The 25,547-nt window shown below is 32.1% G+C and overlaps 1 protein-coding gene across 1 annotated transcript; it reads left to right on the forward strand.

The window, feature by feature from the left end:
• Positions 1-383: 383 nt before the first annotated feature.
• LOC107452863 (uncharacterized) lies at positions 384-24,204 on the forward strand. The gene is made up of 6 exons (XM_016069484.5): positions 384-547; positions 12,404-12,456; positions 15,100-15,207; positions 18,672-18,719; positions 21,617-21,673; positions 24,066-24,204. The coding sequence occupies exons 1-6, from the start codon at positions 436-438 to the stop codon at positions 24,114-24,116; spliced, it is 429 nt and encodes a 142-aa protein (XP_015924970.1). The 5' UTR covers positions 384-435; the 3' UTR covers positions 24,117-24,204.
• Positions 24,205-25,547: the final 1,343 nt, after the last annotated feature.

The following is a 25,547-nucleotide window of genomic DNA, read 5'->3' on the forward strand; positions in this document are numbered from 1 at the left end:
AAAAGAAACTTTGAATAAAGAACTTATATAAGGAAAAAAATATTTTGCAATTTTTGCCACGCTATATACAATGTTACCATTATACCTAGATACAAAAAATACATAGTCTTTTTTTGCATATTGTCTTATGAATGTTGTTCACATTGTAGTATGTCACAATTAGAGAAAGCTGAACAAATGAAACAGAAAGCCATAATAAAAACTCGTTCTATTTTTTAACTTTTAATTTCAAAAAGTCATTGTTTCCGCAATAGGAAAATTTGAAAAGGTTATTTAAAATATTTCATTTAAATAATTATTTTTTCCTACATTATAGATCAAAACAACCATCTAATTTCCTTTTATACACGCAATCCTAAATTACGCTTGCTATTTAAAAAGGTTGTCATTCGCAACACAATCCAGATTTATGTTGAAGACATAATTGCTTCTGCTATGATTCCACTAAAGCTACTGCTTATTATTTTCTCTTGTTTTTACGGAGTGAACGGTGAAGCAAGTGATGGTCTTCGGTCAGGTTGTTGGATCTGGGGAGCATGCAAAGCAGGTACTTTATCTATATAATCTTGTCATACACGGAACATTCCATAAAACGTCAAAAATTTATTAGCAGAATTTTTAAGAAAATACAGCTATTTCTAGCACTTAATTCCAGCGGTCACAGTACCTTTGCAACAATATTTTTAAAATAAAGGTAGAATCATTCATTTTGTGGAAGCTTTACATGCTCATTTAACTTATAATCAATAATTTATCTTCAAAAAGTAATTAAACTGTTTAATTTCTTTGAAATGTTTAAGTAGAAAAAATTAAAATTTTTTAAATCCTTAAGGATTTTTAAATCCCTATTATTTCAACATATTTTCAAAAATTCTTTTTTTCTCATTGCTTACAATATTCATCTTAACAACTTTGTGCATTCATTTGTTGATATATCAATTAAAATATTTTTGTTAGATTATTTTGTAAAAATGTAGAAAAAAGGTTAAAAATTCCTGTCTGGTATATATAACATGCTGTAAAAATTGTAATACTTCATAAAATGCTTGTTCCACGCACAGTTTAAATAAGCGTATTATACTTAAGATAAAAAAGATTATTTCAAAACTTTATCTTAAATAGAAAAAATTCCTTAGGGATTTAATTAAGATAAAAACACAAAATTATCATCTGTGATGCCACAATTGGCATTACATATTTATTTTCTATCCTTTTAAAATAACTTTCATTACTTAAGCTTTTTTTTATTAATAGAATTATATATTTAAAATAAATTTTAAAACTTATTTTAAATAATTTTAATTAATCTTTTAAAACGAACACGAACATAAAATATTTATTTCTTCTCTTCTAGATCAATGTAACGGAAAATTTCTTTATTTCATTGCCAGGCAGACTTATTAATTCACTGTCGCCTCTAATCGAAAACAAAAATCTATTTATAACTTTTTAGTCTAAATTTCCAACGGCTAAATGTTTCGGTTGCGTGGTTGTAATAATTCTTATAAATTTGTTGGCGACTCGTGATCGCCAAGGTGTCCTTTTAAACCCATATTGATATGCTGGTTGACTTTGTTTTGGCTATGATATATTATGATAAATCGCCAAATTGTGGATCTCCTACCCATACTTTCTACGTCCGTTGGGAATAATTATATTCACTTGGAATTCAAAATTTGTGGTGACTAGGAGTCCCCTTTGGGGTGCTCCTGTCCCAGTCATCTTAACGGTTTAAAAATAAAAGATGTGCAATCGTAACAAAATGCTAACAAAAACTTCTTGATGTGGAAGTTATATTTCCTTGAGCCCTTCAAGGGATTTATTTTTGATAATTGGTAATTATTATGATGATTTTTATTGATGGCCATTTTCTATAATCTCCAAGAAATATTGCTTAATAAATTGGATTTCCATATTCACGATTCATATTTTAATTTTTTGGAGACTTTCATTTTGTTTCATCCATTTACTATTGTTAACGGCCAGTAAGAACAATAATGAATTAAGATTAATTTCACTATACGAATATTGGCGGCTAAGGACGGAGGATCAAACCTCCCCCACAATCATCTATGAAAAAAGGCACTCTCAAGTCTGTCAGCTGTGCAAGTTTCTGTATTAAGACAATCTTAAATCATTCATAACTTGTTTTAAAATGTAGATAGAGGGATGATTTTTTCAGAGCATTTGAAAAAGTTTTAAGTTTTATTATAAACAATAATTTTTTTCCAGATACTTTGGTCATTTTTGGGTACTGTGACCCCTTATACATCAGTGTAGCACACAACAAGTCCAGAAACCTCAGACCTTAATTCGCAAATCAAAGCACTATTGTAGTCACAAGCGGACTAATAACCAAGACTCTGACAATGCATACTAATATTTATTTAAGCGAAATTTTTGACATGATTCCATATAGTTTTCGTCCAACTCCGTAATTATAAGTTCTATAGTTTCGAAACTGGAATTTTCCAGAACTATAATTTTGTCACCAAAAATTCACCAAATATCTCCAAGCTACCGACATGAATTCCAGATCTGAAAAAAATGTCGCCAAACCGAGTTTTATATAAGAGTTATGAGTCATATTCTCTCAAAATTACATTGGAATTAAGCGACTACTTGCATATTTTTAATTAAACCATTTATTTAGGTTCCGTATGAGATATTTAGCCTCACAATGGAGCATATAGGTTTATAATACGGGATACAGGAATATAATATATATGTGTCATAAATATCGCGCATATAAATATTACTTGATTTAAGGGTTATAGGAAAATGCTTTCAGTTGAAATTTTTTTTCAAATTATGTTAGCTTTAATGAACAAAAGTTTTGATCACGTGACGAGTTGTGATAATTTTTTAGAAAAGTTATATTCCTATACGTTGCTTTAATGTATAAAACTTAATTTATAAAAATTCCATTTGTTTATTCTTAAACGAGTCTGTGAAATCATTTTGAAAAAAATTTACACTTTACACAAAGAACTCCAAAATTATGACTTGCACAACTTTCGCTCAAAGAAATAGAAAAAAGAAATCATCTGTTTAAGGGACCGTATCAATATAGCATTACGTCTTCGTCCGCGGTCAAAAGTTTCCTTACTTGGCGTTTTGAATGAATTTGTAAGACTAAAAGATGCTTTGATGTGTTAAGCTTAATGTTTTGATCTTACCCTTATATAAATAAAATATTTGAAATTAAATTTATGAAAAATGTAAAAGTGAAATTATCTAATGAAATTATTATTTTAGAATGAAAGAGTTTTAAATGCAGGCAACTTTTCAGTTGAGTGCTCGATGCATAGCATAATTTATTCTTATTTGGTTGAAACTATTAAAAGCTATTTGCATTTAGAAAAGAAAAAAGTGAAATATATTGATAGAAATAAAGTCATCAAAATTTATATTTAATTATTTTAACAAGTTTATTTAGAAATAAATGCTTGATAGTTTGCATAAATTCGCATTTATTTCGCATGTATTTTTAGGAACGAACAAAATTTTTACTTCACAATTTATTCTTTTTTAGTGAAATACTTAAATAAAATTTTCTTTTAATAATATAAAGCTTATGAAAGTTGCTCTTCCAAAACAAAAAAAATTATGTTATAAATTAAATGCGTTGGAGATCTAATAAAAGGGAAATTAAAAATAAACCTCAATTAAGTAAAAATATCATTTTATTATTTTTCCAAATTTTATTTTAAAGGCAATTGACAATCACAAATTAACAATTTACTTACCAATGCCCAAAAATTGACTTTGTGTGGAGAAAAATATTGAAATTATTTAGACTCAGCTTTAAAAATAATTAAAAGATTAAATTCAAAAAACTTTTACTAAGTTTACAAAAATTGACAGTTCGCAATATATTTAACCTTATATTTTAAATTTTAATTGAAAGGAACGTTAATTATTATTAAAGATAAATAATATTTCTTCCTTTTGACGAAATTTTTCTTTTTTGCAATTGGGTATTTGCAACTCAATAAGAAGATCATGGATACCCACACGTCATTTGCGACGTCAGCGTACTGCACATTTTTAACGATATTATTTTTTTTATTTAATAACAAGAAAAAACTTAAAACACTTTTAAAATAAACTATTTTTGCAGTTAAAGATTTTAATTTATTTATGAGTTAAAGATTTTGTGATAAATACGTTTTTTTTAAATATGTTTTAAATTGCGAGTAATAAGAGGTTAATAGGACACCTACAAGTGACGAAGTGTGGGTTACTTAATCCTCGTTAGTTGTTAAAACGCGGCATTTGTTTATGTTTACAGGTGTTCTTTTCCATTCGAGTTCGAATAAGTCATGCCCTTCAAGTATCAATTCCCTTAAATGGCACATTCTATAATCTAACAGAAAGATTCATTCACTATATATTTCTTACTTAACACAAGAACAGGCATCCCGCCATGCAAAAGATAAACAAACTAATGATGCATTGAAGTTGCCAGGTACACAAATCAAAAATGTAGCACGGTTACAATAAAGCACATATACAAGACACTTAAGCTTCGATTTCGCAGGATCTGTACGACCGATTTTGCACAAATTTTGTAATTTGCCGTAAAAAATTACATTTTTTTAAAATGATGCAAAAATTGTGTTGTTTCAAAAATTTTTATAGCATTCATGAGTAAAATATTAAAATAATAATAATGAATATTTGCTAGAAGTTACTTTTACATGGAATTATAATTAGATAAACAGATTTTAAAATTGTGTGTGAAAACTTTTTAATTGGCATACAAATTTCTCGAGATATGACAAAACATGAAAAAAATAATATTTACATTAAGGGCTCCAAAATAAGAACAGCTCACCTGACCAAATTATTGGGACCATAGTTCCCAAAGTGTGACTACCCCGTGTATTTTGGGGGTCATAAATCCGAATCCTTCAAAAAAAAAGTATGGTTACTCATAGAAAAAACGTTTTTGCATCTGATTTCGTAATTTAAGATAAAGTCCGCTCTTATGTTGTTGTTCTTGCTTATCCCCTTGGTCTAGAGCCCTAGACCATGTCCAGAAGATCATGTCGCATCAGCAAGTCATAGACAGTCTCTCCATCACTCATCAGTTGCCCCCTCAGGGGGTTTACCTTCTTTAGGTAAACACAGTCTCCCTTCCCTAGTGATCCGTCCTCCCTTCCCTTTCCTCTCCCTTTACTCCTACTTTTCCCTTTCTCTTCCCCCTTGTCGTGGTTGCCGAATTTACAAGTAAGGGCTTTTCATCTGTGTTTGATTACCACCCTGTTGTATCAGACCCAAATGGAAAGAGACCACCCGCGTGTTTGCCGTGCGTGGAGACCTGCCAGGATCCCTGGAAAAGGGGATCCTGGCAGTTGAGGGGCATCCTGGTACCCCAATACACTGCTTCGTCCCGTGCTTCAGGTAAACGGGAGGTGCATATTGGCCTGTATGCATCAACCGGCTAGTCACGACGGTCATCAGTTGGCTTGGGTCAAGTTCGGGGTCACTTATTGGGCATCTCGTTAAGGGTGGAGGCTGCTTCAGGGGTGACTCGTGGACGTATAGCTATTGGTTAGCATCGGTGTCAAGTGACGAATTATGTTACTTGCATCCCCTTAGTAGGACTCCGTGGTGGGTGATGCCGCTGGTAGTAGAACTGTTTTTTATTTTCTATGGCTGAAGATAGTATGGTGTTGAGTTCCGCACACCAATGCAAAAACAGCGGAACAACTCTTACACCGCATGTATACGCTCGTTATTTCATCATAACATTGACGAATCCTGTTATATCAAACACTTCATTCTCTAAAGTTTCACCATTCCTAATACACAAGACTCTCCTCTCCGTACTGGGAGAAGTAGCCTCTGTGAGAAAACTGCCTTCCGGCGACCTTTTAGTGCAGACGACATCCGAAAAGCAAGCCACTGCCCTATCTAAGGGTACAAATATATGCACCTTTAATGTAACTGTCACTCTTCACAAATCTCTGAATACTTGTCGTGGAGTAATATCTCAAACTGAATTTATAGACGACGAAGAGAGTATGATCTTAAAAAACCTGCAAGACCAGCATGTTGTCGAGGTCCGTAGGATTGAGATTCGAAGGAATGAACAACTCATTCCAACGAAACATCTTATCCTTACGTTTGCCTCTCCAACATTACCATCTGCTGTTAAACTTGCATGGTATAATTGTCCAGTCAGACCCTATGTCCCAAACCCTTTGAGGTGCTTTCAGTGCCAAAGGTTTGGCCATTCAAAAGCATCTTGCCGAGGTACATCTGTTTGTGCTCGCTGCTCTACTCCAGGCCATTCAGACACTTCCTGTGAGTTACAATCCCTTTGTATTAACTGCAAGGGAGCTCATGAAGCTTACTCAAGGAGTTGTCCTAGATGATCAGAGGAGAAAGAAATTCAATCAGTGAAAGTTATGCAGAACCTAATCTTTAATGAAGCCCGTCGAATCGTTACTGCCCGTACACCCCGTCCGGGCGTTTCATATTCTACGGCTGTTAAGACTTCATATTGTTCTATTGGTACTCAAACTGATTCCCCGGCTCAAACATCTACTAAAAATAAGCAGATTAAACCACCAACTCAAAAACCGAAATTTAACTTTTCCATACCATCAACATCTAATAGGACCACCTCACCTCCACCTAGCAAAACATTTAAAATAGACAATTCCGAAAAGGCTCGACCTTTTCCAAAGCAAATCCCTTCAAATAAACTACCCCCTAGTCAAAAGTCTGGCTATTCCAGGAAGAAAAAAGAGGCAAAGTACGTTCAACTGGCCAATCAATCCACTTCTTCTGCTTTACAGAAGATGGATTGTGAGGTAGAATTGTCTTTGCATCCTTCTGACGACGAATGTCTACTCGATTGATCTCTGAATATTTTCGTTAACTTTTAATCATCTTTTCTTATTCCATAATGTCCATATGTTTCATATCATGGAACTGTCGCGGTTTGCGAAATAAGGTCTCTGATGTCAAGGACATTATTTCAAAATATCAACCTGCATGCATTGCCTTGCAGGAAACACATTTAATGTCATCCAATGCTTTTAAACTGCGCAGCTATTCTTGCTATCGGCAGGATTTTAATGATGGAAATAAACCTCATGGCAGCGTAGCAATTTTAACTTCATCAGCTTTTCCATCAACTCACCTTTCATTAATCTCATTACAGGCTAAAATAGTTCAAATTCACATCAATGTTCTGATTACAGTCTGCTCTGTCTATCTACCCCCTCACGCATCCATTTCTCAAACAGATTTGAAATTACTGATAGTTCAATTACCTTCGCCTTTTATTTTGCTCGGAGATTTTAATGGTCACAGGGAATTTTGGGGCAGACCCGCCTCCAATGACCGGGGGCGTAAAATTGAGCAACTCATCCACGACCATAATCTCTGTTTGCTTAATAAAGACGAAGAAACTTATTTTCATTCACCTACTCGAACCTTTCACTCCATTGACCTAGCATTATGTTCACCCGCTATCTTACCTTTTATAAACTTTTCAGTGAGTGATAATCTTCACAAAAGTGATTATTTTCCTCTCATTGTTTCATATTTTACTTCTGTTCCCATGAGTTCACGACCATCAACTTTCATATTTCATCGAGCTAACTGGCCTCTATTTACAATGCTTGCTCAGATTACGGAAGATATGATAACTCGCAATACTATAGGTGCTGCTATTAATAATATAATATCTGTAATTCTCCAAGCGGCAGAAGAAAGTATTCCTAAGTCGTCAAGTTCGCTTCCACGCCACCGCAAGGTGTAGTGGAATGAGGAATGCGCAGCTGCCTACAAGGAGCAGAGACGCTTATGGAACATCTTCCGCCGTTATCGCAATACTGTTAACCTTTTGGCCTTTAAACGGGCAAAAGCTATGGCTCGAAAGATCAGACGCAAAAGTCAAAGAGACTCTTGGTACCGTTATGTCCCATCCATAACATCTTCGACATCTCCCAGGCAAGTTTGGTCGAGAGTTAAGAAAGCTAATGGCATATATCGCGAACTTCGACTTCCGATATTTAAGAAAAACGATACCATGTGTTCTTCTCCTGCAGACGTTTGTAATATGCTTGGTGATGCATTTGCGGCTGTCTCTTGTCCAGAGAGTTACAGCCCAGCAATTCAACACCATAAGTAAACCGTCGAAAGGAATAATATAAACTTCGCATCGCGTCGTCTCTGCCAATATCACAGTGATTTTAGTTTTGCCGAATTACAAAGAGCCCTATATCGAAGTAAAAATACAAGCCCTGGTTTTGATGGTATTACATATCACATGCTCCGCCACTTAGATCGGACGTCTTTTTCAAATGTCCTTGTTCTATTCAACAGAATATGGACCGAACAAACGTGCCCATCTGTCTGGCGTGAAGCAATTGTAATACCTATTCTAAAACCAGGTAAAGACGCTAACGATCCTGTCAACTATCGCCCGATAGCCTTGACCAGCTGCCTTAGTAAAACATTTGAGCGAATGGTTAACTCTTGACTTGTGTATTACATCGAAAAAAAGCGTGTCATACCAGATTTTCAAAGTGGCTGTATATAAGTAAGTATATATTTCAAAGTAAGTGCCGGTCAATTTTAGACAATATTATTGAACTGGAATCCAGAATTCGTAACGCCTTTGTCCGCCGGAATCATCTTGTCTCTGTCTTTTTTGATATTGAGAAAGCATATGATCGGACTTGCCGTTATGAAATTTTCCAGACACTGTTTGACATTGGACTCCGGGGTCATTTGCCAATTTTCATCAAAAATTTCTTGCTGAGGCGCTATTTTCGTGTTAAACTTGTATCTATATTTTCTGATCTTTACGTTCAAGCGGAAGGCGTCCCACAAGGCAGCGTTTTAAGTGTCACATTATTCATCATACATATTTCACCAGCTTTAAACTTCTTGCCCCCCCCACTGTCTCTGGCTCTCTCTATGTCGATGATCTACACATCTCGTGTTCAGGATCTGACATGAGAGTCATCGAGCGACGACTACAATTAGCAGTGAACAAGATATTAGACTGGTGTGTTCAGAATGGTCACACTCTTTCACCATCTAAAGATTGCTGTATCCATTGCTGCCGTAAACGCGCGACTTATAATGACCCTGACATCTCCATTCGAAACATTAATATACCAGTCGTGCCACACACGAAATTTTTAGGAGTCATTTTCGACAATAAGCTAACTTTCATACGTCATATTAGGCAATTACGTAAACAATGCGAACAGAAACTGAACATTTTGCGTGTACTGTGTAATACATTTTGGGGAGCTGATCGCTTTGCCCTGCTATGCAAATATCAAACGCTGATACTCTCACGGCTTGACTATGCATGTGCAGTTTATGGCTCTGCAACCGCTTCCAATCTACGTATCTTAGATACAGTACACCATTCAGCTCTTCGCATTTGATCGGGAGCTTTTCGTACATCCCCCGCTGAAAGTTTATACGTTGTCTGCAATCAAATACCATTAGATTTACATCGCATGAAGCTATCTCTCAGTTATTACTTTCGTATCATGTCCTCTAGATATCATCTACTAAAGCATTATGTAATTTCATCAAGCTTGGAGAGATTACATGCAGCTAGATCTTCTCACGTCCATCCATTTCATGCTCGCATGCGTTTACTCATTCAAACTTTTGACATTTGCAAATCACCATCGCAATCAGTGGATTATCTTCTCATACCTTCATGGAACATTATACCATATAAATTTTATTCCCCTTTTATGATGTATAATAAATCTAATGTTGCACCCATTATCTACCAGCAACTATTCATTTCTCATCGTGACCAATATTCAGAGTATGTACCTGTGTTTACTGACGGATCAAAATCTGCGGGTTATGTGGGCAGTGGCGTCATTATCGCTGATGATACCTATAGCTACAGAATCCCAAGTATTTGCTTCGTCTTTACTGCCGAAGCTGCTGCCATCCTCTTATCACTGCGGCTAATTTCCACTCGCTCTACAAGGAAGTATTGCATATACCCCGACAGTATGAGTGTTTTGTTTTCATATTTTATTCTGTTGGATACCGAGTCACGTCGGTATTCCAGGGAACGACTTGGCTGATTCGGCTGCACGATCTGCTACCTCTATTTTAACTATATCTGTACCTTTCTCGGACACAAAAACCTATATTCGACAGTTCATCACATCTGTTTGGCAACAACAAAGGGATCTAAAAATTTATAACAAGTTGCATTCAATAAAAACAGATTTTAAACCTTATCCTGTATTGAGTCTGCGACATGCAGATGTAAAATTAAACCGTCTCTGAATCGGCCACACTCGGCTGACCCACCTACATTTGTTATTTGGGGAACCTCCTCCCCAATGCAACACCTGTAAAGTTTTACTCACTATCCATCATATTTTAATCATCTGTCCATGTTTTAACCGTCATCGTCTAACTTTTTTTGGTAGCTCTATGGTAGCTGCAGGATTTGTTACGTGACTCTCATCATTCTAAAAGTTTTGCGTTTCTACGCGCAATTGATCTTTTATACTGTATACAACTGTTTTATTCTATTCACAATTTTATCTGATTTTATTCAACTTTGAATGTAACTGTTTTGAAATGCTTTACTACATTTACATTTTATCTGATTTTACTCACTTTTGAATACCTCTGTCACGTTGTATCCAGTTTTATAAATTCCGTGTGACTTTTAATGAGGAAAATTCGCAATATACATTTACCTTCATTTTAAAACCGTTTGTTTGGCGCAGCATGTCCTTCTTTGGACTTTGTGCCATTAACCCCTACATTCAATCAATCAATCACTCATCAGTAGCCTCACAGAGAAACCAATTTTGCGACTGATCCATGGCGATGGGCAAGAAGCAGCTTCAATTAAAAGAGGAACCGCATGGGCTGAAGTCTGACTTACCCTCATTGTGCCTGCATGCTTTAGTTGGACACAATGGAATGGCCTTCACGCCTAGAGTGGCCCTACCAGGAGAAAAACCATCCCGTCCAGGGGCACCCTCCCGCCCCGGTAAGGTAGCAAGCAGGACTTGGGAGGGGTCCGCACTCGGAGGGGTAGCATATCTGAGATCGTCCTTGGGAGGGGTAGCATATTTGAGATCATCTTTTCCAGTCACTAGGATTGAGTCCTAGAACTTGAACATCCGATTATTAGACAAAAATTATTTTAGAAGGTCTGTTTTTCTTTTTGCTTACTATACTTCAAACGATTCTTCCTTTTACTATGACCTTTTTTTCAGAATCATTTTCTGGTTAGTCAAAAACTCGTTTTTATCATATGCTTCATGAGAATCAGAATCATCAGAATCGTTTGTTAAATAAAGCCATTTGTTAAAATAAACTCGTTAAAAAAAAGAAACAAATGTGTACAAATTGTAACAAACGTATCTTTCTCTTCTGGTTGGCAGAAAGATTCTATGAGCTGGACAATAATTTTATGTATTACTTGATTCTCTAAGTGCAATGTTTTATTTACTTGATTTAATTAAATTCGCTTTAATTTATGTTTTCATAAATTTCAAAATTTAACTAAAAAAAGAAAGAAAAAAAAGTGCACTTTTGTGTGGGCTGGTATTACAATAAATCATCTACTTCTCTGTGATTCCTTGTTAGGCGGAAACACACGAAGGCTATGCATTTACTAATGTATTTTTATGATAAAACAAAACAAAAACCACTATATCTCTTAAAAACTACCACGTATCTTAAAAACTAATATTTTCTTCAGATTTTCAACAATAATAAAATATCAAGAAAAAAGAAAATGAAAAAAAATTAATTTTTATTAAAATTGTCATAATTGAACTATTAAAAATAATGTAATTCTCAAATATTATACATTTTTACTCCATTAAGCATTTATATGAAAAAAATATAAATAAATTAAATTATAATCTAATTTTTATCAAACGGTTTTCACTGTAACTCATTTTTTTTCTTTAAGTGTATTAGTCTAACTTGCACTAAGTATACGCCCCCCCTCAATATTGCATATAAACTTTAAATATCTATATCTTGGTTAATTTTTAAGCTTAGAGGACGCGCTTTTTACCATTTTTATTATTTTCTATGAAAGGAAATTTTTGCTATTACATTTTTTGTCTTCGGGGTGGCATGCAAATTTAAAATTTGTAACCTATGAAAAAAATTCGTCTTGTTAAAAAAATTTATATAAAATGAATGATTGATCAAAAGAAATGTCTTTTTTTAAAAAAAAAAATTGCAAACATGTTCCCTAGATAGAGAGAAATTTAGGAGTGCAGTATTTCTGAAACACCCTGTATATAAAATGAAACATACGCTTAGAAATTCCTAGCAATAAGAACTGAATTAACTCCATATTTAGAAGCTCAAGGCCTTTTTGAGGTATCAATTTTTTTTTTTTTAGATGAAGCAAATCATAAGAAACTGCGCAGCTGCTATGATCCGATTCCAGATCCAGTAAGAAGCTTTTATTTTCTAATACTTATTTATTTCAACTGAAGTTAAAATGATTTCAAAGAAAAATTCTTATCAGATACATAATATATAACCCAATAATGTTCAAATTAAAAACTTTTTATTGTATCATTTAATTTAACACTGGTCAACATAAAATATTACAGTATAACTTACAGTACGACAGGGCAGTATAATTATGTCACTAAACTTTGAGCTTTGTCTATAAATGCTAAAAAAATCCGTAATATTTCTCTATGCATTGCAAGCAAAAAAGTGAAAAAATTAAATGAAAAAAATTGTGATTTCGAAAGTATAAAAAGTATTTTTAACTACGTCTGGTCTACTTGTACTAATTAAAAGTTAAAATTTATGAACAGCAATTCGTTTTCTCTCAGCGCTTATCTTCTCTATCTTTCTCGTTTGTTAATGTTGATATCTAATCAAAATTGAGCAATACAAATTGAGATGTCAAGTAAGAAATATTTTTGTTTCCTTCAGGAGCAGAATGATGGTTTTTAGTGAAGGAAATGTCTACGAAAAATGTTGTAACTGGAAAAAAAAGTTTAAAAGTAAAAGTCCGTGTCAAATTTAAATACGAAACTCAACTTCTCCGCCTTTTAACTATTTCCGAGACGTATCGTCTAAAGAAGGTCAAAACTGGATAATTTAATCATTCCAGATATTTAACTTTAAAATCATTTGTTCGATCGAATTTCCAAAGCATTTTAATTATATCTGCACAATTATACGTTTCGAAGTGCTATTGTAAAATTAACTGTAATGTAAAATTAAAACCAAAAATATCCGGCTATGACGTCACTTAAGACTTTTCACAACAACGAAACATAAAGGAATTCAAGCAAAAAATTATTATTTTATTTAATTTTAATTAAACTTACTTTTGTTTTAATATTAATTTTTACTATAAATGTAGAAACTAGATATAATTTGGGTTTTTTAGCAAACATAATGATAAGTTTTGATTTCCTTCTTATTGTATGTTTGAACAAAAGATATTCCATCTAATCTTGAATCTAACTCAAAAAATTTCGCAATATAATTTTCTGAAAACTTATTAAACATAAATATTATTCATACAGCTTCAACTTACTAGACAGTTTTTACTTAAATTAAGAAAAAATCATTATTTATGCAACATGTTCTTTTGCTTTGTTTTTCCTTTAGTGTCCGAGATTTTAGTTCTCCGCCAACAAAAATGGTAGATTTAAGATTTTTCATTAAAAAAACGCAAAATTTCGATAATTATTTCGCTATTTTAAGTTATAGGCCTATTTGAACATACTGATGATCAGTTCAGTTTCTACGATTCAATCTTAATGTTTGTTAGACCTAACATTAAATATTCTAAATAGTTAGTTTAGACGATCTTTTAGGTCACGAAATTATGGACGATATTTTGGGAGACGATAAGAGATGATATTTTAGGTCACAAAAATGTGTTTTATTCGATGAAAAACTATTTTTATTAAAATATTTGGTTCCCTTACCATCAAAATATGGAGGTAGCGGTAGTTGCAATCTTTGAAATATAGTCTGGTAAAAATAAAAGGAATGTATGTGTTCATAAAATTCGTTTTTAAGAAGACAATTCTTTTTAAAGTATTTTCTTTAATAATTATCATTTCTTTTTTCTTTATTGATCTACCTACCATAATTTGAATTAACAAGTCCAAATCTGTTGATAAGAATTTACGCTATAAATCATACCATTTGATTTCTCTACTTCAAATATCATTGGCACTAATTAACTAGCATATTTAGATGTCAGATCATTAGTTCAAAAGTTATTCAGGATGTGAAATAGTATTTCGTTTGCTCATCAAAAAATTTTATTTGCTACTTTTTTTTTACAAAAATTCGTAAAGTGTACTTCAAAGGGGCGTATTACGGAAAACTCTTTTTCCATCATATTATAATTTCGCATCCACTGATTAGTAATAGTTTCAGCTAGTTCAAATATCTGAAGGTAATTTCACTTTAATTCACTCTTTGTCTTCCATAAACTTAAAAATGAATGTTTCTTCGTTTAGAATTGACCATGGAAATCAGTTATGGTTTTCCTGTTTGCAGAAATCACGCAGCGCGGTAGTGGACGCTGCAGATTGTTAATGAATCTACAAATTATTTTTCATCTAAGATTTTTAATAATTTTTAAACAAAACTAAACTAAACTCATTAGCTCGACAGCCTATAGAGGGCTAAGGTCTACTGTCCCCATCTCAGTCTTCTTCATCTTGGGCTCTAGAGTGCAGGAGCAGATGTTCCGGTCAGATGGTCAGCCGAATGCGGAAGCCCCAGTGTTTAGCTCCCAAGCATGCTTGGTACTAATTTATCAGTCCACTGAAGGGATGAAGGGCTGAGTCAACTTTTGCCAACTTTTGCAATTATGTTAGATTTAAAAAAGTAAAATATCTGCTTCACTATGTCAGTGTCTCAATCTAGTTTTAATATATTAAAATCGAGAGCATTCTGCTGACATAATGATCACTGCTCAAATCGGATTAGATTTCAGATTATTATGAAATATTTTTATAATATGTAGGGCTGTATTTTTTTAAAGCCGCAAATTTTAATTCAAATAGTATTACTCGGAACTAATAAACTAGTAAAATTTATTTTCAGGAGAAAGCTGAACGCATGAAGGAAGCATCAGCTTCTGGAATATATGACTTTACTACAGACGTGGATGTGTTTCTTCAAAAATTTTGTAAAGAGGATAACGAACTCCAGGTAAGAAAATCCGGTAAATTCTGCGTCTTTACTCTTTCCAAACTAAATGTTTCTTAAAAAAAAATTATCTTCCTAACATATCTTAGTGTGAAATGAATACAAAATTTGCTGTCATGGCATTTTAATGAAAAATTACAATCATCATATCTGAGTTATAAGTCATTTTAAATTTGATCTATATTGAACGTGTACTGTTTCCTTTAGGTTTTGAAATAATAATAATAAAATAATGACCAATAATGAAACAACTTTTTTTTCGTCTTCGAAACCTTTCTAACGATGTAAATTGTTTCTATCATATTTTATTGGTCTATAAAGAACTCAAAGCAATGCTGTATTTCTAAGAGAATTTATAGGTGATATTTTAAAATATTATAAATTGTGCAGTAAGTTAATTATGAATTCTGAGAATCAAAAACTTTATTTCACTCTTTTCCTTGTACATTATGTTTTTTTTTCCTCTTTTCTCTGGATAACACAGATTATATGATTTAAATCCCATTGGGTTCAAGAGGGATCGCAAACCAGCTATACTCAATGGAAAATATATGGTCATTCAGGAAGAAAGACCTATGGAGCATATTTCAAAAATCCATTATGAGGAACTGAAAATGACTAACTTTTTGATAAATCTAATTAAAAAAGGAAGAGAACCTGAAGGATATAAATATGTTTGATTTGCTGCGTCATGCTTAAAAATCCAGAGATTTCTTCTCATCATGTTTTTCAGTTCGTCGACAAACTTTTTTAATTGGAGAAAATGAGGGCACAATGTTTTTAAAATAAAACTTCAATTTAGAACATAAATGTTGGCAAATTAAGAAGAAATAGCAGACACCAGCAGAAATAATAAAGTTTTGAAATGGTCTTGCATGTAATTGAAAAAAAAACTATTTTACAGCTTCATAGTCATGACGTGTACTCGGCATTTAATTTTTAAATTTTGTGAAAAAATCTCGTATCCTTATAACAGAACAACACAAACTATCTAATTCTGTCTTCTTCCATATTTTTTAAAGTAACTTTTAAATCTATTGACACATTTGGCTTCTAAATTTTAGATAACTAACACATAAATACTTAACTAGCACACATTATACGCAACATAACTTGCATTACATTACTAGTTAGCTAACTAACTCCTTGACATTACAGCTCATGTTGGACCATGGCCTCACTAACAATTTTCTCCAAAGTAGCCTGTATCTAGCTCTTTGTTTCCAGTTTTGGACTTTTGGGTCTTAAGGTATTTTTCCACCTCGTCTAACCATCTCTTGGCCGGTCTTCCTCTTTTCCTTTGGCGCAGGCACTGCCCCTTGAATTTCTTCTTAGTGCCTCTGTTTTCCTCCATTCTCTCAAGCTGGCCTAGCCATTGAATTATCTTTGCTTCTACATAATTGATGATATCTTTCCCTTTAAATAGTCTTACAATTTCAAACTTACATCGCCTTATCCACAGATCACCCTCTTTGACAGGTTCAAAAATAGTTATAAGAATATTTCTTTCCCAGGTAATCAGCATTTTTTCTTGTTTCTGGGTTGGAGTCCATGTCTCTGATCCATAGATAACGGTTGGTCTGATTATAGTTTTATAAACCTGAAGCTTTGTTTTCCTCGTTATTACTTTCGATGTCAGCAATCTCTTATGTGCGAAATAACTGCGATTTCCAGTATTTAATCTTTGTTTAATCATAGTTTCATAGTTCCATAGCTTGTCATAGTTTCATCCTTTCACACTATTTGCTTAACAAAGGATCTGATTATTCTTTTGTGTTTGATTTGTGAATTTTGTGATTGATTCTTACACTTATCGCAGTAGTTCTTGTGTCCTGAAACTGACTGATAAATTTTAAAGACCAATAAATAAACCGATCAGAACTTCATTTTAAGAAAAATGTGGTTTGCGGCAATATGCGTTAGGAACTGAAGTATTTCATTTCCACAAAATTGCATGTCAGGTAAAATTTTCAACTAATTAGTGGCCCTTTAATATACAAATAAATACTTTAAGAATTTGAATTGTCCGTGCGCAAGTGTGTTCCAGGTGGTGGTTCTCCAAAACGATGAATATCCGCTGTTCTTACCGGCAACCCATCACCAAACTTGAAATTAAGTTGAAAAGAACCTGGATAAAGCACAGATAATAGTACATAAATTGATGTACTATAGTTTAAGTTCAATAAACAGAAAACTTTCTTTATAGTCCAGATTTCATTTGAAGGTAAAGGAGTATAGAGACGCATGCGTGTAAAGTAGTTTAAACAATAGGGACAGAAGAACAAGTTCGTACAAGGATATAACAAGGGAAAGATAAAGAAAAAAGCAGGTATTGAATTAGTAAAACAGTGGCGTGTGAAGTTCTTGGCGTGAGCCCCACAGTGCAGCAGATATAATTAAAATTGACTTACAATTATCGGGAAACGGTAGGACACTCAAAAGTTATCTACTATCATTGACTAAATTCTTAGAATTTTTTTGAAATTGAGAATGACCCCCTAAAATCATTTTCAGAAGGTAAGGAGCAGATGAGTAAAAAGAAAAAGGTAAGGAGCTGAATGATTTTAGTAAGAGGAAACTCAAACCAGTAACTTGAATTTTAGCTGAGTAGAAAATGGGTCATTAATGTTCTGATTTTGGACGTATCTTTCGTGTTCTTTAGGCAGAATCTTAACGGTACGTTTAGTTTATCTAATGTACGCTAAGCCGCACTGATACAGAATTCGATAAATATACCAGCCATTAATATCAGCAATAACATTTTAAAGAATGGTGAAATTTAGTTTATTTACAGGGGAAAAACTCAAATTTATACGAAATAGTAGAAATTTAAGATCAGATTTCTGAATGATAAGGTAAAATATGCAAATTGTTAAAGTTCTATTTTGCGAGTTTGGTGGATTACGAGATTAATTTTAACCAAGGTGTACAGTGAAACCACGGTTCACAGCAATAACTTTAAGTTAAAGCAGCTCTTCATCGAAGAGATACCTATTTGAATAAATTTTATAAAAAAGAAAATCGTTTTTCCACCATCAAAAGAATTTAAATTTAACCAATTTTAAAAGACCCAATTACTGGTATTTATTGGTAGCGTATTGATCGAATTCCACGTCAGTGTGATCATTTTTTAGACAGCCGGTATTTTGTACTCAACCAGAAATAAATTTAAATTAAAAGTAATAATAATAAATTATTTATTTTACGGGATGCAAATCTTCGAGTTAATGGCAAAGAGTTAATAAAAAATTCTTTTTTCCAAGAATCTATGATAAAAATCCCCACAAAGTTGTGAAACATAGGAATTGGAGAAAAAAAGTATTTTGTTTAAAATGTATATCTGTGATTTTAATCTATGTGCTATGTAATGCATGTTAGCTCTTAGATGTTATATCATGTATTATCGTATTTTACATAATTTTAACAGCATGCTATTTGTTGTACTACATTTCGTTTTAATATTTTAGGAAAAAATTACAGTTGAAGTTGGACAATTGGGTTTAGAAAAGTACTCCGTAAGACATTCTTTTTTTTCTTGACTTACATACATCAGTAAAAATACATCAGTAAAAATAAATTTCTTAAGCCTCAATTTACTGCTTGAAAAATAAATTATAAGTACGACATACAGCTTATAAAATATATGTAAAATGTACAGATTCTTATAAAAGAATATATGACTTTATATAGTTTATAAAAATGCTTGTAGTAAAAGATTGTTTTAGGAACGTATTACAATTGAAGTTGAACGAATGGGTTTAGAAAAGTATGGCATACTTTTTTTTCTTGAGTACTTAGTACATCAGTAAAAATAAATTTCTCATACCCCAATTTACTGCTTGAAAAATAAAATATAAGTATGACATACAGCATGTAAAATTAATATTAAAACGTACAGATTCATATAAAAGAACATATGACTTCATATAATTTATAAAAATGCTTGAAGTGAAAGATTCTGATTTTGTCGAATGCTTTATTTTATATACTTTGACAAATCTCTTTAATAAGTTTAAGAACGTAGAATATGTTTTCAGTAACTAATAATATTTGAAGTTCTAATGAATTATTTTTTATGCAAGTTAAATAAATATGGGAACATTTATATAAAAAAAGATTGATATGTTTATAAGTCCCCTCTCAGATGGTATGCGAAAGTAATTAATTCACAAAGTGTGATTACGGTATATTTGCATTCGTGGGAATAGAGTCAGATAGAAAAAATTACGCAAAAATTTACTATAATTTCTTATCTTAAAACAGGAATTCTAAAAATTGCTATTAAGGGCGATGATTACGGAACACCTTGCACTGTTATTAGAGTGAGTAGATTTATTTAAGTAAAATCATACAAACGTTTATAACTTCTAATATAAGCGAAAATATTAAAAGTGGATTTTAAGGCCACTGGTTTTGGGATATTCGATTCTGGTTGGATGTGAAATTTCATATGAAATATTTTTTTCGCAATTTAATATAGCTAAGAAAAAGACAACGACAGAATTACCTTGGTGAAAATGCCATTACGTTTTGTTGGAAAGAAATGTCCAATTGGAAATATTTTGCTTCCTAAAAACTCGTTTTCTCGTTATAGGCAAATGAAAATTCAATAGCTGTTACAATACGACAAAATTATAATGAAAATCTACCAATTAGCAAATCTTCAATTACTTTGTACTGTTCTTTTTTTCAAAAGTATTCTGGCACAGGATCAAACCATTACTACCAATGTAAACTGATTAAAAAGTCTGTACCTGAAATACTACCTGTGAATTGAAAAGTTTCAGTATATTTAAATGTGATATATTTAATAAGAATTAGTATATCATAGTATTAAGTAGTATATGTTTTAATTAGAGGCTGGGTGGCGCAGTTGGTTTGTCGTCGACCTTCTGAGCCCAAATCTGCGGGTTCAATCCCGGCCCAGACACCGGATATTCGGGATGCACAAAATCCTCAACGGCCATGTCGTATGATTATGCGACATGTAAAAGATCCCTGGGGTGCCATATTGGCTCTTGGCATTTCTGACAAAATTAAATTCCTAGTGCACTTTAGCTTCCAAATAGAGTCTCGGTGCTGCCATCTAGTGTGGCAGAAACTAGACGTCCAAATTAACATGACCAACGGTATCTCACCCATTGTGGTGGTCCAGAAAGAGTGGATACCACCTCTGGAGAACGCACTAGGTCTGCTCATCAGCAAGACTGATTGTGCAGCTCTTTGGAAATAAAAAAAAATAATAAAATAAATAAATAAAATGTTTTAATTTAAAAAGTTCCCCTGAGAATGTTAATTTTTTTCAGAGCGTAATTTATTTAGCGTGGAAGGATTCCGGTAAACAAGCCAATTGTAAATAACACGGACAATTTATAAAAATATGGCCAATTTCAATTTTCTAAATTTTAATTTTGCTGAATTTGTCAATTTTTCTCATTTTATTTTAAAGTGTGTAACTTTTCACAAATTTCTCGATAGTCCTTTATTTTGAACTTCCTCAACAAACTTAGATTGTTACAAAGAAACTTCTTCCTTGCCCTCATGAGTTTTTTGAAACTACAAGTAATAAACACCGTCAATATTCTTTCAGTCAGCAAAAAAACAAAAGTGGACATCATGCCGAAAATGTAAAGAAATTTTGGTTACTAATTTTCATTTCAAATCATTTATTAATTATCTTCAATGGTATGTAACCGCCGACCTGCCTGTGTAGGGGCATGGAACTGTCCTTGCATCAGAAAGGTTCAGGGTTCGAATCCCGGGCAAGGTATGGATGTTCTTTCCTTCTCTGTACTATCTGTCCTTACTGTGGGAGTTGACCCACCTAATATGGTGCCCCTGTAAGAGAGGTCAATAAAATCGCCCTGTAGATGCCAGAATTGACGGATGTTAACACAGGCGGGCATTAGAAAAAAAAATGATATGTAACTGTTTTTTGTGATGTGATTATTTTCTTTGAAAAAGGGTTTATTTGTTCTGTTGTAAAAATATTATGGATTAGATATACTGCATAATCTTAAAATAATTAAAGATTACCTTCTCTAATTATTCATTATGATATTTGAACAAAAATCTAATATTTATGCTTATTTTCTTATTCTGGTCAAAATGACCGCCAGGTTGTTCTGGGTAGGTAAAGATGCCAGTCGTTCAAATGTTAAATAAATCTTAATGATTAAAAAAAAATTTTTTTTCTTCCATAACTGTATTAAATTTTACTATTATTATGCATAGTAGTATGTTTAATCTTATTAAGAGTCTTTCTCCTCAATAGTTTGGTGAGGAAATAAAATTTAAAAGCTTGATATTCCTAAAAGTATTTAACATGGGTTCTTTCCCAAACTATACTTACAAAATAAATCTGGTTTCTATTTATCTGTTTATTTCAATATTGTTTTTTGTTTTTATCCAGGAGTATTGCGCTAGCCCATGGACACGAGATAAATGTGAAACTTATCACAAAGTTATGGTAAGGGTCTTTATTTTTGCTGTTTTAAGAGATTCTTAGTTTTTTGTTTAAAGTCATACGTTTAAATATAATACTTCGTAACAAATTCACTGCCAGCTGCGTGCAAGTGGCTTTTCTATATCTATCACTGAGAAGTGGTAGGTGATAAAAATAAAATGAAAGTCGAATTTTCTTATTTTATTAGCCACTTCAGTTTGTAAAATTCACAATACATTTATTTCAATAAACAATGTATAATGTATATTATAATAAATATGTAAAAATGCATATTATAAATATGTAAATTTTATTCCTTAAAGTGAAAACTTGTAAATGTGGTCATTTCTGTTGCAAAATTTATTAAGTCTGTTACCAAATAAGGAGACAGATATGAAAATTTAAAAAAAAAATGGAGAAGCCAATTATTAAAAAAATATAATAATGCCTTCTTTGCTTTAAACTTGAAACCTAATAACGCCAACTTACACAACTCAAATAACTAGTTTTATGCAATTTATTACACGGGTTTGCGAGGAAAAAATACACATTGACCAATAAGTTCTCATACACTTTATTATTTTTATTAACCCCTTTACGATCGGTTAATTTTCTAGAAAACGGTCATAAAAGTGCCCATTTCTTGGCTTTTGTATTTGTATTACGTATTTGGTTAGTGCTGACATATAGCTTAAAATAAACTAACTATGTACAATTACTTTAAAAATATCCTGATACTGCCCTCTGGTGTGTAAAATGAGAAATAAAATATTTTCTGAGCAAAATAAATGAATTAGTTTTAGTCTTATTGGCGAGCTACTACTCAACACTCCAGCCCGTCAATATCACGGGAGCGAGAAATAGAGGGCAAAACTTCACCAAGTCATTTTCACGGGAGCGAGAAGGAAGGGAAGGAAGTAATACAAAGTAAATCATGCAAAAAATTTTTGAATAACCTTTACTTTAATCTTTTACGAGCTTAAATCTTTTCTCAAATCCATCGTAAGTATGGCTTCCATCGTCATCTCCTGGCATATATTTTGAACTACATTTTTGAATTTACTCAGATTGGTGATTTTATAGTTATTAAGTTGGGAGAGCATGGTGGCCAAACAGAGTGATCAAGCGGGTTAAGATTGGAGTTGGGAGTTCATTCATTTTTCGACGATATAATTCAGCTAAATGTTTGCTGCATCACTCTTGAACTCCTCCTGAGGTATAAGAAACAAGACCATCGTTTTGCAAGCAGAGACTTTCCGTCTAAACATTCTCTGCTCACTCGCAGTAAAATGTTTTCCAAAACATCAGTTATATAATATTGTTAATTTTACAGTCGTTATTTTACTTACAAATTTGTACAGAATTTTAAGATACATCACAGACAATGCAAAATAGCAAAATAGCAAAAGGAAATCATTTTTTTAAAATTATCTTTAGACTAAACAGAAATTTAACATATGAGAAACAATTTTTTTCAAATATTTTTTTTATATGTTGTTTCTTAACAAATTTTTCCTTCGGAATGGTACTAATAGTTGGTACTAATGGTACTAATGGTGTTTAGAAAAAAAAATATATATCCCGTTTTTTACTCCAATGATGCTCAAATAATTTTGCTAATAAGTGTTAATTGAAATAAAATAAAAATTATCGATGGAAATGAAAAATAAAGAGCCAAATTTTTGGAAAAATAAATGGGTTATTTCTTTCAGGAATGCCATACTATTATTGGTGCTAATGATGCAAATATGCTAATATAGGTACAAGATATTTTGAGAATTTTTTAATGTGCAGTTTCGGCGTAGTAAAACGGTAGTAATACTGATTCTTAATTTAGATACTTTGAAAATAGGTTTATTATGGCCTCTCCAATGTATAAGAAAACAGAAAAAAATGGCTTGAAGTGGCAAATTTAAATTTTTACTTTGACTTTGAACAACATTATGCCAGTCGATACTGGATTAAGTTGTTATTTCGTCGGGATGAGCTACTGAAAATGAATTATGCAAAATCTAACAACGTAAAGTCATTGAAAGGGCAACAAATAATAATAAATAAAAAAGACAATAAAATAAATTTCACTTTATTATTTAAGTCCGTATTTGTCTTTCACATTTGTGCATGATTCACAGTATTATTCTATAATAATTTTGATTTATCGTTTTTCACGCTTTACAAAGTTCGGATATTCAGCTAGTTCGTTATCAAAAATTATATTTCAGGAATTGTTATTATGTCGAACAATGAGTATTGTTTTGATATAAAAAAATACATGTTTGATCATATACAGAATTATTTAAATACAGGTAAATACTAGTGTAATTTAAGTGATTCTCTATAAATTTGTATTCTGTATGTAATTTTTCTAAAAACGATATTAAGAAGATTTAATAATCAATTGTTCTTTATTTTTTAGTCCTGCATGCTTGATTGTATTGATGACTTCACAAAAAAAGGACTTTGTTAAAAAATTTCCAAGATTTTCAATATTGTAAATGTATTTAATTTTACATTAAAATATTAATAAAATAAAAATTAGTACTTGAAACAAAATATTTGCACAGTTTTTAAAATTTTTGGACTTTTTTTTTAATTTTGGGAAAAATTCGAAACTATTTACTCTATAAAGTGAAGTAGGAGCTAAATTGTTCAATGGTAATGCTTTTCTGAAGATTTCAATTCATAAATATATTTTTTGACATAATTAAATGGTATGTCGTGTTGATTGAAAAAACAATTTATTTGTCCCTGATATTTTTAAGCGCTAATGCAAGTATATCTTTGTCTGCTATGATTAAAAAATAACTGCGGAAATGGTTCTCCCACTTGGAGTTTTAGTTGTTTTAAAATCATTAATGTTATTTTTTATTAACAATTGTAGAAATCTTGACAAAATTTACCTTGCTTTAAATTACGTCGGTGACTTGTGACGATATAGCTCTTATAAGTAATTTGAATAATATTGAATCGGTCTACAGGTAATATCGGTCATCTGTAATATCACATTCGTTTACTAGAATAACTATCAATTGATACTGTAAAAACCTTAGGCAAGCAAATTTAATTAGACATATTAAGATTTTAGTTCCAGCTTAAGTATTTAGTACTAGAACAGCCAAATTTTGAACTTATCTAAAACTGCCATTTTCAGTCAATTTGACCCTCATAGGAAATCGATGCTTAAATGATGAATGTTTGTTAAAATACAATATGTAAAAGTTTTTAGTGATTGAAACTTTTATTTTATTTCTAACTCATTGACAATATTGCAATGTAATGTAATATTGTCTTACAGATTATTCTTCCGTCAAAATAAACGGCATGGCGTGAATACAAATAATACACATTAGCAACAATTGTTAACAATAACAACATTTAGCACAATCGTTAAGTTCCATTATTAGTTAGACATTAGTGCAGGCGTACACAGTATGTAGACGTGACAATCCACAAATTGTTTTCTAGCATTTCTCCCTGCTAGCATTTGTTTTATTCTGTAGTTTGAAATGGTAAAAGGCATGTTTCTTATTTTTTAGACACTGGATTTTCGAAAATAAGGGGCTAATAGATGCGCAAAGTACTAATTTGTAGTTCTTCAACAATTTCAATGAGTAATTGGGGTAGCTAAGGATTCCTTGAAAACAAGGATTTTTTGAAACTTGAATTTAAGCACAGAGAACAGTAACTTCATAAACGTTTTAAAGAAATGCAAGACAACTTTAACTTTCATCTCTTACAGAATAATTTTTAGCATCTAGTCTACTAAGCCTATATCCCATTTTGTACTATTCTAGTGACAGTGGTTATCTTCTTCAGTTCTATTGTCTGCAAACACATTCGCGTGAATAATATTCGGAATAATATAATTCTTTTTTCTTTATCATTATACAGTATGTAT

Source organism: Parasteatoda tepidariorum, chromosome 6 (assembly GCF_982258835.1).
Source record: "Parasteatoda tepidariorum strain Cologne lab strain chromosome 6, Ptep-v5.0, whole genome shotgun sequence".
Lineage (NCBI taxonomy): Eukaryota > Metazoa > Arthropoda > Arachnida > Araneae > Theridiidae > Parasteatoda > Parasteatoda tepidariorum.